This window comes from Chrysemys picta, chromosome 1 (assembly GCF_011386835.1).
Source record: "Chrysemys picta bellii isolate R12L10 chromosome 1, ASM1138683v2, whole genome shotgun sequence".
Lineage (NCBI taxonomy): Eukaryota > Metazoa > Chordata > Testudines > Emydidae > Chrysemys > Chrysemys picta.
The window spans coordinates 306,014,694-306,029,908 of record NC_088791.1 but is presented as its reverse complement, the minus strand read 5'-3'; the positions used below and the strand labels follow the sequence as shown (position 1 = coordinate 306,029,908).

The 15,215-nt window shown below is 45.6% G+C and overlaps 1 protein-coding gene and 1 long non-coding RNA gene across 11 annotated transcripts in view; one reads left to right on the top strand and one right to left on the bottom strand.

The window, feature by feature from the left end:
• Positions 1-1,885, top strand: part of LOC135983321 (uncharacterized) — a 39,584-nt gene extending 37,699 nt beyond the window's left edge. The window contains exons 4-5 of the long non-coding RNA XR_010600893.1: positions 1,052-1,143; positions 1,772-1,885. This is a non-coding gene — a long non-coding RNA (uncharacterized LOC135983321). The remainder of the gene's footprint in view (positions 1-1,051; positions 1,144-1,771) is intronic.
• The window catches only part of STARD13 (StAR related lipid transfer domain containing 13), a 445,413-nt gene that overhangs the window by 184,666 nt on the left and 245,532 nt on the right, over positions 1-15,215 (bottom strand). The window contains exon 1 of one of the 10 annotated variants that reach the window (XM_008167694.4): positions 14,240-15,105. The exons of the other annotated variants lie outside the window; for them this stretch is intronic. Within the exon in view, the coding sequence (XP_008165916.2) occupies positions 14,240-14,366 (127 nt within the window). The 5' untranslated portion in view covers positions 14,367-15,105. Of the gene's footprint in view, positions 1-14,239; positions 15,106-15,215 lie in introns of those variants that run through there. 10 annotated transcript variants of the gene reach the window in all.

Genomic DNA, 15,215 nt, shown 5'->3' with positions numbered 1-15,215 from the left:
GAAAACGTACCCTAAGCCTACTACATTAAAAAACTGATTACAGGTAATCTCACCCTCAGAGATGTTCTAATAAACTTATTTCACAGTCTGGACTGCTTCCTAGTCTGGGCCCAATCCTTTCCCCTGGTACAGTTCTTGTTAGCTCCAGCTCAGGTGGGAACTAGGGGATTTCTCATAACTGGAACCTCCCTTGTGCTGTTCCACCCCCTTATATAGCTTTGGAACAAGGCAGGAATCTTTTGTCTCTCTGGGTCCCCACCCCTGCTTCTAAATGGAAAAAACACCAGGTTCAAGATGGATTCCAGTACCAAATGACATGGTCACATGTCCTGTGAGACCCCAAGCCTTCATTCTTCCCGGCCTGACTCACAGGAAGGCTTGCAAGTAAACAGAGCCATTTACAACCAATTGTCCTGGTTGATGGGAGCCATCAAGATTCCAAACCACCATTAATGGCCCACACTTTGCATAATTACAATAGATGTAATCATCAGAGTTATATTTCATATTTCCAGTTTCAGATTCAAGAATGATACATTTATACAAATAGGATGACCACACTCGGTAGAGTATAAGTTTTGTAATGATACCTTACAAGAGACCTTTTGCATGAAGCATATTCCAGTTACATTATATTCACATTCATTAGCATATTTTCATAAAATCATATGGAGTGAAACATCACAACTTGTATACAGGGACCCCACAAAATCTAATACCCCCGGGCCCACAGGAGAGTTAATTTGGCCTTCTTGGGAGTTCCGACTCACTGGCTGCTGGCCCCAGAAGCTGAGCTTGGGCAGGGGCGCACCCTGCTGCTACCGCAGCCAGGCACTCTCCCGGTCAGCCGCTGCACTGCACCGGGCAGCGTCCCAGGAAGCTTGGCTGGAAGAGGTTCTGGCCCCAGCCCTTCATTTGTGGCTCTGGCCCCTGTCCCTTCCTCTTCCTGTACAGGCTGGCTGCTGGGGGTCGGGGGGGGGCGGGCACTTGACCCTTCGTGACCCTCCCACGTCACCTATTTATTTATATTGGGTATTTGCCTCAATTTCAGCCACTGGTGGAGCTCCATTGGTGCAAACCCTCAATGTAGCTGCTATAAAACAAGATTTGCACTGACTTGCAGAAGAGGTCAATTATACCAGGGTAAGTTGTGGGTTACTGTGTACTCTAGGGGCTTTCAGTGGTGCAGATTATACTGGTAACTAGTCACACATGACTGAAAATTTCCAACGTAGAGAAGGCTGGTTTGCTACAGGCAGTTAGCATGGACTGTCTATTGCTGTAGCTACACTAGGTCTACACTTGTAGACCTAGAATTCTCCAAAAGTGTAGTTTCCACTTTGTCATCTAATGCCTGAGCCTTGTCTTCCACTGGTGCTACAACTGGTGGAGCTGCACAGAATGTGAATTGTCAGTTCAAAAAAATCCCTGATTAGACAAGACCTCTGTCTCTATTTCCCCTGTCTGTGAAGCAGTAACATCTAGCAATCTCACTCAGGTGAGAAAGCTGTAGATTTTGACTGCCAGGGCCAATATTAGGAAGGAGTCTGAATTAAAAAGATTGTCATTGTTTAATACCAGACAACCACAATACTCAAAGATGTACATTCCCACCAATCTATTTTTAGCGCCTATATATATCATGGAAAAATATTTGAGTGACAGTGTAGAAATCAATATGTGCGCTTAGTTTTTTTTCTGGAAAAATATAGTATAAACTTTAGTGTTCAGATACACTGGAGCTAATTTAAGTTTTTGTTTTTTTTTACAGTGTGCCTTCCATACAGCCTCCATCAATATACCTCTTACCTTAGCATATTGACTAAGTATCAACTTTTACACATTGGCCCAGAATGTCCCCTCACTAGGAGGGCTGGGAGAGTGGGGGGGTGGGGGGGAAGAGGGAGATTTATTTACTGGGAAATGAGATGTGGTTCCATCCCAGAACCCAGTGGATTTTGGGAGAACTACAGGAAGTCAGTGGCAAAAATACCAAAATAGGTTTCACCCTTGAGAGAACCAGTTATAAATGGCTATTCATACTATCTGCCAGAAATGCTTATGGGTAAATGCTACAGCTTAGCAAGTTAACTATCAACCTCTGGAATTAACTGACATTTATCAAAGAAGTTCTATAAATAACGATTGGGTAGAATTTGATTGTGATTTAAAATATCCCAGTCTTACAATCCTGGCCAACTTGCCATCTTATAGCTTCTTGTGATGTTTGTGTCTCAATATGTGCAATTTGTTTAGGTAATAAATGTTCAAGTTTTGCTGGGGAAGTAGGCTCATGAAGATATGAAAATAAAATGACCTTCTCTGTCAACTTCAGAGCTCCTGCTGACTCTCCAGAGCCAGTCCAAACCCCACAAGTGGGAGCAACAAGGGAGCCCACAGGGCAGGGGTAGGTATGTAGAAGTTAGAATGGTACTGTGAATTTTGGGATGGTTAGGAATCATGTCGTCTGTAAAATCCCATGCTGGCACAGAAATACTCAAGCAGATTGGCTTCTATGTCATTTTATTTCTGTAATTAAATATTTGTTTTCCTGTGTCTTTAAGTGATGCTAGCAAATTTAGCAGTGGAGTGGGAAGGATAAGAGGGGACAGGAGCAAGTGAGAACCTGGGAAAGGAAGCAGAAGTCAGAGTGCAGAAAATCTGACAGAATCAGACCCACTAGGGTCATGAGAAGACAGTAGCATCAGGAGTGGGAAGGCAGAGGTATCCTTAGAATGGCTGATGCAATGATACTTTACCTTCACACACACACACACACACACACACACACTCTCGTCACAGTGAGTTAGCACCAATGGGTAGCAGCCTGAGTCTGAAAAGGGGGAGATGATGGTAGTTTGGGGAAAGTGAATTGTTGTGGGGTACTGGAAGGGACAGCCATTCTATCTTTGGGCAGTTTGCCCATCACTACTTAATACAGTATTGGCATTACATACATGATATAAAGGATATCTATACTTTTAAAATTATTTTTCACCACCTAAACAAACTCCTAGCATTAACATACAATTCAATTTTGACATGATTGAGACTCCCACAGAAATTCTCTGGCAGGCCTCAAAGGATTAATCATAAATGTAATTTATTTTCTTCCCAGAAACACCTCAGACTGAATAATAAGCATCTTTCAGAGCTTTCGTCTTTAACAATGGAATCTTTTCCCACTGCTATCTGGGGGATTTAAACATGTAAATCCCATTAACATTAATGGGAGTTTGTACTCTCTCTCAGTGGAGATACAGTGACTTTAGCTTGTTTTCTTAGCATGTGGGTATCATTTCAACATTGGACATAGGAGGGTACATACACAAAATCCATCGTGATAAACAGGGCCGGCGCAACCCATTAGGCGACCTAGGCTGTCACCTAGGGCGCTACAATTTGGGGGGCGGTGACCGCAGCGGTATTTCGGCAGCGGGACCTTCCGCTGCCTCTGTGGGGGGCGGTATTTTGGGGCGGGACCTTCTGCCGCCTAGTGCGGCAGAAAAGCTGGTGGAGCTCCTGGTGATAAATAGCAGGTTTTGTGTACACATCTCCAAGGCTCCTTTTGAAAACTGACCCTGCAATGAAATAGTCTTTCAAAATAATTTCAGTGGTTTTATTGAGCTACTTTAATTAGGTTAATCTGTTTCATTTGCACTGCACACAAAGGTCTTAATTTTAAGTTTTTTCTTCTTAATTATTAGAATATAAAGACTAGCTCAGATGGAAACCAATGCAAATTCATTTAAGGTCATCATTCTGCTATGAATGCTCCCTTTCCACTTAGGTTACAGGTTTTTGATATATCTATTTCCTTTGTATAATAATGATATACATGTTAATATATGTTTTGCTTTTAGAATTCTGAACATAAATACATCAGTGTGAATGAATCATTAGCCAGAAATAATGCAAATATGGAAGTACTGACTTCATAACAACACTTCTGGAAAGATAATGTTCTTTAAAAAGAGCTTGCAGGGAAAAACAATGCTCAGACATTCCCATTGCATGGTACTTGCAGCTTCACCAAATCACCATCAATGAAATGAGATATTTATACATTTCTACCTTGATTAGGAGACATTCAGTCGTATTTTTCATGGTACATTGGCAATGGAAGTTATGATTCATGTTACAATGACAATTAGTTTGCACAAGATATGTCCAAAGACATTGTATCACGTCCCAACTTAGAATCCCTAGGCAATCTTAACCTAACCACTGTTGTTCAGTGCCTTTGAAAGTCAGGCCATGTACAACTAAACTCTGAAGTCAATGTAGGTTCTTGGAAAAAAAGTCAGACCATATGTGCTTACTGTAACAAACTGCAATGGCATACTGGAAAATCTATCTTTGCATGGTCTGTCTATAGGCACAAGGGCCAAATCTCACTAATTTTACACAGGAGAGTGCCCAGATTTTAATTTGTGAGACTTGGATGTGATTTTTATATATATATATATATATATGTATTTATGTTCAGAATTCTAAAAGCAAAACATATATTAACATGTATATCATTATTATTTTTTTATATATATATATAAAAAAAAATCACAAATTTTGTTTGCTATATTGGAAACACCTACGGAAAAATGCCAGAAAGAATGTTCAATGTATCATGGTATTAATCAGTAAGTCAAAATGAATTCGAAAACAATTTTCTACAAAGAAATTAGAAGGTTCATTCTCTTGTTGTTAAAACAAGTCTTTAAAGGAAAACACTGTGTTATGCACCACTATATTCTTTAACAGATGTTAAATATAAACATTGACCATGAATCATGTCCTCAGCTAGCGTAAACCCATGTAACTCTATTGAAGTCAATGGATTTACTATAGCAATTTACACTTGCTCATGTGGTGCCAGATCAGCAGCAACTTCTTTTGGGCTGCCATAACATTCCTACATTGCAGGTATGCTGCACTCACATTGTAGGAGAGCTGTATTTCAAGGAGACACATGACCTATAAGTCAATTCCTTCAAAGTTCATAACTGCTTAATTTTAATTGATAAGTAACAGTTATAAGGCATCCTTAATACCTCAGTGTGGCTGGGCCTGCTCCATAGATGGATGAGACTTCCAGATAAACTGCCAACATAACTTCCTGAATTTAGAGGCATTCTATCCTTTGAGTTGGTACAGAATCAGCACCCCAACTTGGTGCTAGAAACCACTGCTGCCAGAGATGCTATCTGCATTCAAAACCAAGGCCCTGGTCACTTGCAGTAATCAGAACAAACCAACCACAAGGGGCATTGCCTTGATGGCCTTGCCAAATTCCAAAGGGGGTAATTACTTTCTGCCTTCCTAACAGGGCCGGCTCTAGGTTTTTTGCTGCCCCAAGCAAAAAAAATTTTGGCTGCCCCCCTGCCCACCCCTGGGCTCTCACCCCCACCCCACCTGCACCCCCTGCCGCCCCAGCGCTGGGCTCTCTCCCCCACTCCACCCATACTCTGTGCCGCCCCAGCCCTGGGCTCTCCCCCACCAGTGCTGACTCCACCCACTTCCCCCCTCACCTCCAGCTGGTCCGGCGCTGGCAGGGTCGGGGCTCCCAGACCACGCCTCAGCCCAGGGTCCCTCCATCCAGGGCTTCCGCCTCCAGGACTGGCCGGGACCCAAGAGGGCAGAGCCAGGTGACCACCCTGGCAGGGGGATGAGGAGCCGGGGCAGGGTAGCCCCAGAGGCAGCGGAGCCCCGGAGAGCAGGTCACAGGCCCTGTACGACAGTGCCCCGCCCTCTATGGCCCTGCTGCTGCTTCTGGCCGCCCTGCCGCAGTCCTTGGGCCGCTTTGCCCAGCCCCAGCTGTGGTCCGGGGGGGGGGGGGAGAGAACGGGCGCCCTGCGGCATCTGCAGGCAGCTCTGTGTGCCGCAAGGGGCGGCCCCCAGCCCAAGTGTCCCTGCTAGGAGCCTGCCCGGCCCAGCCACAAAGTGCAGCACTGCTCCCCCGCGGCGCAAACCACAGCGGCCTCAGCGCACCCCCCGCGCACAACACACTGCTGCTGCCGCCAGGGCTGGCTCTTGGCTTTTGCTGCCCGAAAAAAAAAAAAAAAAAAAAAGACAGCCAGAATGCCGCCCTTGAAAATGTGCCGCCCCAAGCACGTGCTTGGTTCGCTGGCGCCTAGAGCCGGCCCTGCTTCCTAAGCAGAGCTGGCTGGAAAATGGAAGCCCCTTGCCATGAAAACTCTCATTTAACAAAAATAAATAAAAAACACCGTAAGTCAAGACAAAATGTGTTTTTAAAAATAAAACTCTCCGTGAGATGGGATTTCCAGAAAACTTGCACTTCAAGAGAACCAAAACCGATTTTTTCAGCTTGCCAGCTGTCCACCTGGAAGGCTCTTGTCAACATCATTTTCCTCCTGCAGGCAGAAAATGAAAATGACAAGAGCCATCCAGGCCAGCAGCTGTAGATTGAGTGCCAAGGCTCACTGTATTTCCCCTTCCCACCGCTACTACTGGAGTGCCAGGGTGCAGGGCAGGCAGCCAACCAGGGCACTCAGCCTGACCCACATCCCCCCCAGCCAGGCAGCAGCTGTCTGCCTGGAAGACTCTTTTCAGTTTTGCTTTCGCCACGCAGACAAAATGTGAAATTGATAAGATCCTTCCTGGTGAGCAGCCGGGGAGCCGTCACTTTGATTTTCCTGACAGAAAATAGAAATTTTCCAATGGAACTTTCTGATTTTGTGAAAAGGGCATTTTCCATTGGAATACTGTTCTGATGCAAAATTCTCCACTCAGCTCTATTCCTAAACCTTTTCTGGAGATTCAATTGGACAAATTATGCTTCCTGTCCTAAGCTATCCCATCCTTGAGGTAGTTGCATTTCAGTGGTGATTGAAGTGATCCAAACAGTTGCAAATCAGAGTCTAAAGTGGTTTTGGATTATTGTAGGTGGAGCTGATAATGATGCTTATAGTCAAACTTGCCTGATATCTCTGTTTTCAGTTACTTATAACTTGGTGTAGCCCATAGGATTATTTTGCTAGCTATTATATCCTACTAATTCAGCCAGCAGTATTAATTAATACGTTTCTTTTTCTAATATTAATCCATTTTATTCTTATATTTTATCAGTATTAATTCCTTGGAATTTAGGATGTGTTGAGACATGTATTTCCTAATAATAATTTTTGCTGAAATGCAAGAAGTCTACCAGCTTGTAAGATCCGGTAAGATCGGCCATATAGCAAAAAGTATAATCAGTTATACATATGTTAGCATAAAAGCTGGCAACCTTTGGCACTGTTAAGAATGGTCCCTGAACTTTGGGGAACTAAAGGGAGGAACTATCCACAGCACAGGTTTATCCGGCTCCTACAACCAGTTGGTAACTGTAGGGTACACCACAACTCTAGGTCATCATCAAGAGAGCCTAGGTTGGCAGTTTTGGAGTGAGAATTCTTATTAATATATTTAGAAAGTAAGTGTCATAATCCACTAACCTATAGGAGAAGGGTACCCATAAATTTCTTAGGGTACAGAAACAAGATTTGGGTATAGTAGGTTGGGCCTGGATTACACAGATCAGGATCCTATAAAATACCTTGTAAGGGTTGGTTAGTTAGTCTGTCTTTTAGGATAGTTTTAGGGATAGGCTCTCGCTCCTCTAAATTCTGGTTCGAAGCTCTATACTCTAACTCCTGAAGCTTCGGTTTCTTGGAGTACTTTACTCTAGAGACTATCTTCTATCACGCTTTCAGCTCACTTTATGCAGTATAGTACAGCTACTCAACATTCCTAACCATCGGGGAAGCCATCACCATTGCGTAACTGGGCATGCCAGGAGTGAGGCTGGTCCTTCACTTCCTATTACCGGGCTCCCAAGGAAGGGTGTGAGTATGTTAGGTTAAGGTACTTATAATAGAAATGTTACCAGCAGGAGTTTTGAATCCTTTTACTGTTTTGCAGTTATAAGTTTCATTGCATTCCTTGTTTTTATGTTAATGGCAATAAATATTTTATCAATTTGGTATTGTCCTCAGTGTATGCGTTCTTGCCAAGCACCCTGAGAATCCTCTCCCTATATAGAACTCTGAGTTCTTAAACTCTGTAGTCTGAATTGGATAAGAACCTATAAATCTTCTGGTCAGATGCGATCAGTGGCAAGTCATAAAAATTCACCCATCAAATTCAAGTCAACATTGGCTAAACTTTTCTGTGACAGGTGACTGCCTCAGGCTGATTTATTTTTTTTTGGTTTCAGCAAAAACAGTTCAGCCATTTTCAAGAGAAAAGTTAGAAAAAAAAGTTTTGCCCATGTTAAAAGTATTCTTACAGCTGTTTCACTGAGAACCTCTTGTGCCTTCATGCTTTGAAATAGGGACTTGAAATTCGGCATCAAGGAAGCGCCTTTTGCTGTTCCCGTGAGAAGCTTCCCAAATTTGACCAAGTTGAGCTGTTGAAAAATTGCAGCAGCCACGGACTCACTAAGGACTTGTTGCAGTTTGGCAGCTAAATTATCCAAAGATTTCATCTGCACTGAGCATGCACCAGCCCAGGGCAGGACAGCTGAGCAGGATTCTCCCTGTGATTACTGCTTTGGGCTGCTGTACCAAGGGGCACTGGAAGTGAGAGCAGGGAGACTCTCTCTCCTGTGCTCTCAGTGCTCTACCTACTGGTGCCCAGGCAGTGGAGGAGGAAGCAGCCTGACTCAAATAGGAACAAGAGCTGGACCTGAAGGGGGAAGGCAGCAGAGGGAATAGGTTGGGTTAAGGAGCCTGAAGGGGGCAAGATTAGGACAGGTGTGGCAAGGAAACTGGGGCTGAGAAGATGAGCATTGGGTGGGGAGGACTGGGACAGGGTAGGCAAGAAAACAAAGACAGACAGGTATTTGGCTGCCTACTTTGCCCAACTGGTCTGATCTGAACACATATAAATAATGAAAGAGTGATCGGAGCAGGGGGACTTGACCAAGGGTCTTCTGCCCCCCAGGTGGGTGCCCTTATCCGTCATTAGGTCATTCTCTCTGGCCCAATCACACTCATTATTTATCCACAGGGAAACAGCTTCAGCAGGAGTTCCCATGGCTCAGTAGCTTGAGCAGTCTCCTGAGAAGTGGGCAAGCCCTGTTCAAATCCTTTCTCCCGCTTTGCCAGGGAGGGGGAATTGAACCTTGGTCTCCCACATCTTAGGCGAATGCACTAACTGCGGAGCTAAAAGTTAGAAGGCAGGGGACACCTCCCCTCCAGCCTGTCTGTGTGGAGACAGACAGTTAGCACATTGGCTGGGTTAAGCAGCTACCTGCCTAGTTTGCAGACTTTTGTGGGTCACATTCTTAAGTGCCTATCCGTCCCCAATCTCTGTACAGGGACCTAACTCAGCTTTGTGGGTTGCAGCAGTGTTGTTGTCATGATTTTCCAGGCACCAAAAAATTAGGCACCGTGATGTTCAGCGTTGCAATGCCTAAGTGCCTTTGTAGGATTCAACCCAAATTGTGTGCTCCTCATATTCTGGGTGACCAATTTCAGATCCTGGAGTATAATTTGAAAAAGTGCTGAGTGCTCAGCAGTTGCACCTGAAGTCAATCAGGGCTCTGCTTTGAACATATAAAGTGCTATATAAAACTAAATACTCTGAAATATTAGGTGTTTTGAATCTGGCATCTAAAATTAGTGGCCACTTCTGACCTTAATCTTTCTGTGACTCAGTTCCTATCAGTACAATGAGGGTAATAATACACCCCCCAGCCCCCAACACACACAGGGATATTGCGAAACTAAATACATGAATGTTTGTGAAGCACTCAGATACAACGGGGATGAGCACCACAGAAAAACCCAGGAGGAAATTAATAATTCTGTATTCAAAGCAGGGTTTGAATAGCATGCAGTAAACAACATCTATGAACAATGAGGAGAAAACAAAATATTGAATAGCTGCTCGTTCAGTGAGCACTGTCTGTCCTGTGCACTGACAGAGGCAAAGGGGTCTGTGGGGAAAATATAGTATGGGATGATGTAACTAAAGACTGCATCAGAATACATATGCACCAGGGGGACAAATTAAGGTTGCACAGGCAACCTTAATTTTGGCATTTCCTAAATTTTGAGTGTTTAACTTTGCAACATTAATCTTTCTGTATAGTTTTTTGGATGTAATTATTTATAGCATGCCAGAGTGTGCATAGCACTTTTCAACTGCATACAAGTTATCCTTCTGAAACAAGAGAGACAAGGTAGGTGTAGTAATATCTTTTACTGGACCAGCTTGTGTTGGTGAGAGAGACTGTGTGTAAGCAGGAAAACTCGTCTCTGACCAACAGAAGCTGGTCCAATAAAAGATATTACCACACCCACCCTGTCTCTCCAATATCCTAGGACCAACATGGCTACAACAACAATGCATAAATAAATATAAGCCATTATTTACAATGGTAGATCATGATTTGAGTCAGGATTTCAGTAAGCACTATAGGATCATTGTTTTAAACTAACAATATAACTGAGTTTCAAGATGCGAAGAAAAACACTCAAATCCATAAAGCAATGAATTTCAGTCATTCTTCAAATGTGGTAGTCTGATGGTCCAGATTTATGGCCAGGTTAAAAACTATCCAAGGTCTTTCTATATATGGTCTTTTGGACAACACGATCATCAAGCCCCCAATCCAGCAAAGCACTTAAACATGTGGTTAAATTTAGTGATCACTGACTTCAATTGGACTTAAATCAGGTAGCTATATCAGGGCCTAAACTTCTCCACTAAATTGTCTTCAGAGTAAATTCCAGTGTACTAGATAGTCTTTAAAAATTAGGTCATCTAATCAATAGTGTATTTGATCAATCTCTCAAAAGTAATGACTGAATTTATTTTTCCAGTCTTGAACTGACACTGACAATAACAAAGTCACACCAGAGAAGGAACCTGTTAGTGAATTCTAAACAGTCAAATGAAAATGTTAGTGTAACAAGAATCTTACCTGAACACGACCTGCCTAGGTAAGAATTAAAAAAAAAAAAAAAAAAAAAAGCACAGAAACTACTAAAAACACCACTTAGGTCATTATATTAAGTATACCCACCAATTTAATAAACAAGTCGAGGTCAGTGGAACAGAAGAAAAGAGTATTTTGCACCTTGCAATCCAGCCTGAATAAGGGACACCGCATAATTGCCTAGTACTACCAGAAGCAGAATAGGAACCAGAGTGTTACTCTTAGTCACACACTGCTTCCTAATCACCCTTGCTCAAAGGGGTGTGGGTGTGGGTGTGGGGGGGCGGGGAGTAACACTCCACAAGCCCTTTCCTAGCGTAGCTTCCTTCCCCCTCCACTGCATTCTAGCTGTGCTGCCTGGAGCAGTGAAGGGAGTAGAGCTAAGGTTCTGTCCACTCCCTGCTCTTGCTCATCCACTCCTTGGCCAACTGCATGGGAGGGGGAGTAGCAGCAGTTTTCCCCTACAACACATGTTAATGCAAATAGCCCATTCAGTGGATGAAAGGGTCTCCTCCCCTGTGAGGCCCACATTTGAGCCTTAAATACAGAGGTGAAAAGGTAGAGGAAGACAAAGGAATAAATACATAAGAGCCCCCAAACCTCTTCTACTTTCACTCATAATAATGATGATGATGATGATTTGCTATATAACTGTTTCCTGAACCTTTGTTTGGCTGGAAGTCAGGAAAAAAAACAACTCAGCAAGCTAAGGGTTAAAAGTGTTCTTCCCACCTCGGTCATTCTTCTGAAGCCCTAGTTAACTTTCAAGGACTGCTGGTGTGATTGTCATTCAGGGCTGCAGAATAAATATCAGCTTTGGGGAGAAGGAAAGTGGGACAACTGTTCACCTCAGTGCGATCTTATTTATTACTACGGATGGGCAGCTGATCAGCCAGCCAGCCAATAATGACGTATTTAGACCAGCCTAAATTCCATGCCTTTCATTAATGAAAAGTGGAAGAAAGGCCACAGGAATATTTACTGAGGCCACAGAGGCCAAGACTAAGATAAACACAAAGACAAATAAATACAAATGCAAGGGCAGAAAGCCAAGAGACAAAACCATCTGAGGAACAGGGTATATTTGGAATCTGTTAGCTCCACAGATACTATTTGTACACATTTTGTTATCTTGTCAAATGAACCATGTAATCAGATAAAGGGCACCTTTACCACAAACTCACCAGCATATTATAATGGAATTAATAACAAATTATGGCAGTGCATTAAGTCAGGACTTGAGTGTTACAGCCACTTTAGCTAAAAAGCCTGACTCCATCAATTTTAATCCAAGTTCCTTTAAAAAGTTGGCTGCTGCTCTGTGGCAGTCTGCCCAGGCCTTCTGCTCACTCAAGCAGTAGTTGAGGTCTGTTTGACAGAAGATGGCTAACCCAGTGCCCCAGCTGAATGCCCTGCTGGCATGTGCTTTTAACAAAGCGCTAACCAGATTACATGTAAGGAGATATTAATATTCTTTATTTTTATGTTTTCTCAGAACTATCAAGTTTAGAAATAAACAAGTAGGATTCTGGGGCTCTGTGTACCTACCCACAACCAGACACTACTCCACAAATACAAGTTCTTTGCCATAGCCAAATAGTCTGTACTAAGTCTTCAAAAACAAGCATGTAATTTGTATCCATTATTTTAACTATTTGAATCTGTGGACATTTTGTGGGCACAATTTAGATGCCTACATTAGAAAAATGTGCCCTATATACTCCAATACCAGCATGTTACAAAGTCCTAGATGGTGTCCTTAAACGATCTACAAGACAATAGAATGTAGTTGAAGAATCCACGTTTTGCAAATTAATCTTCATGACATGTGACACATTTGCCTTGCATTTATAGTGTATCTTGGTGCCATCTAGATCTTTTCATCTTCAAGGTGTTTTATAAACATTAAACAATCATCTGTTTACATGTGTAAAATCAACATGCTACTGCCATCTTGTTCTCAGAATGACCTGAGTCACTCCTGAAGGGGGTGATTTATTGAGTCTCCTCTGACTTGATTTGAAGGGATTAAGATTCTAGGGGCCAGATTTTCAAAGGTATCTTGGTCCCAAACGTTGCAGACAGCTTGCAAAGTGAGTCAGGCACCTAACCTGCTTAGGCACTTTTGAACATCCCATTAGGAGCTTATTTACATCATTAGGTGCCTAAATACATTTGAAAATCTGGCCCCAGACCCCCACACCTTCCAGTAATTAGAAATATAATGGGTGGATGTTGGGATGTAATTGGGCAGTTTATTTCTTAATTTGGCTCTGGTAATTTTGAAGTCTCCCCTTGCAGGGAATGTCTTCACTGCAGAGTTAAACAGGGCTCTTACCCAGGTTTTAACCCTAACCCCCTACCATCCACCAGGGCTGCCCAGAGGATTCAGGGGGGCTGGGGCAAAGCAATTTCAGGGGCCCCTTCTATTAAAAAAAAAGTTGCAATACCATAGAATACTATATTCTCATGGGGGCCCCTGTGGGGCCCAGGGCCTGGGGCAAATTGCCCCATTTATCGCCGCCCCCCCCCCCCCCCCCGCAGCTCTGCCATCCACACAAAAACCTTTCCCTCAGTTTCCACCTGCTTTAAATCCCACCTGCTTAGCCAGCCGAGGGCAGAGCTCACAATGCTCTACATGACTGGGATACGTGGGTGAGGAAGGAGATGGCAGCAGATTGCCCTCCCCATGACCTGCTCTGGCTCTGTAACATCCAGGGGACGGATCTCCCAGCCTCCTCCATAGGGGGATCTGTCCCACTTCTTACTGCTGGGTTCGCTAATAGTACCTGAAAGAGCCATCAATAATTGAGGAGCTGTTACATACGGGAACTCTTAGAAGTTACAAAAACAAAGCAAGAGCACTTTGGTACTTGAGCTGTGGAGGAGGTGGGTGTGTAATGTGCACACACACAGCGCTATAGGGAGGAGACACAGACCAAAACTGGACAGACCCAACTGTCCAGGAGGCGCGCAAAGCGCTGTCCAGAGTACACAACTAGTTAACACAACACACACTCACAGCTGTATTAGGCACTAATACACTCCACTCCCACAGCTGCAGCCCGCACTAATGCCCCGCGGAGCAGGGCACACACGGCGCTGTACGAGGCCGGCGCAGAGCGAGCCGCCAGACAGGTGACTGCCTGAGCAGGGCCGGGACAGGACCCCACCGGCAGCGGGCACTGCTCCGGCAGGAGCGCCGGAGGGGAGCCAGGGCAGGATCCCTCACTCCCAGCCGGGGCAGAGCGCGCGGGGCGGCGGCGCGGGAGGCAGTGCGCTCGCGGGACTGACCTGCCAGCCGTCTCTCGCGGACGTTTCTCCACAGTAAATCCCAGGCTTTGGCGGTGGAGTCCCGCAGCTGCTCGCTGAACGACCGCCGGAGCTGGGGCTTGGCAGACCCGCGCTTGCCGCTCATCATCGAGCCCCCCGCATCACCGCGGGCTCCCCGCGGCAGGTCCCGCTCCGCGCGCGCTGCGAGCTCAGGCGTCCCGGGACGCGCGGCGGCAGCAGCGGGGCAGCCAGGCACCGGGAGCTGCAGGCGGGGTGTGTGTCAGACCCGCCGCACTAGGCGTCCCCCCGCGTCACGGAAGCTCCGAGAGGCTCGGCTAACCTGTGCGCTTCTCCCCGCGGCTCGCCCCGCTCCCCCTCCCTGCGGGCGCCGAGCCGAGCCTGGCTCCTTGCGGCCCCGTTCGCGGAGCGCCCAGAGCACGGGCCAGATGGACAGCAACTTACCCCCCGCCCAACTCCCCTCCCAGAGCACCAGGGGCTCTGCGCTCTTCTTCCTCTCGCTGCCTTCCCGCCGGGCTGTCCCCGCAGCCACTTGTCGCCAGCCTCGGCGGCGAAGGGCAGATCGCTCCCGAAGCTTTGCACGCAGGTTTGCCCCGTCTGTGCGGGCCGTTCCCGAGCCTGGCTGCTGCACGGCCACGCAGGGAGCCTGGCAGAGACTTCCAAGCACCAGTCCCCGTCCGGCTCCCATGGTCCCAGTAAGAGCTGCAGGAACCGGCCCTAGCTGAGAGCAGTTTTGGTCTTTACTATCGGAATTGATCAGCTGAAACACCTTCAGGATGTTCTGTTAATCAGTTACACACCCCGCCTAGGCCCTGAGCTCCCTCCCAGCATGGCCCCGCAGCTCTCTGCACTGCCTCAGCCCCACCACCGGAGCCCCCACCTGCTGGGATGCTAGTGTCAGGGAAACCCCTGCCACCACTCCTTGCCACAGCAAGCTAACAGAAGGGAGGGCTCCCCTGCTATCTGCCAGGATTCAGCG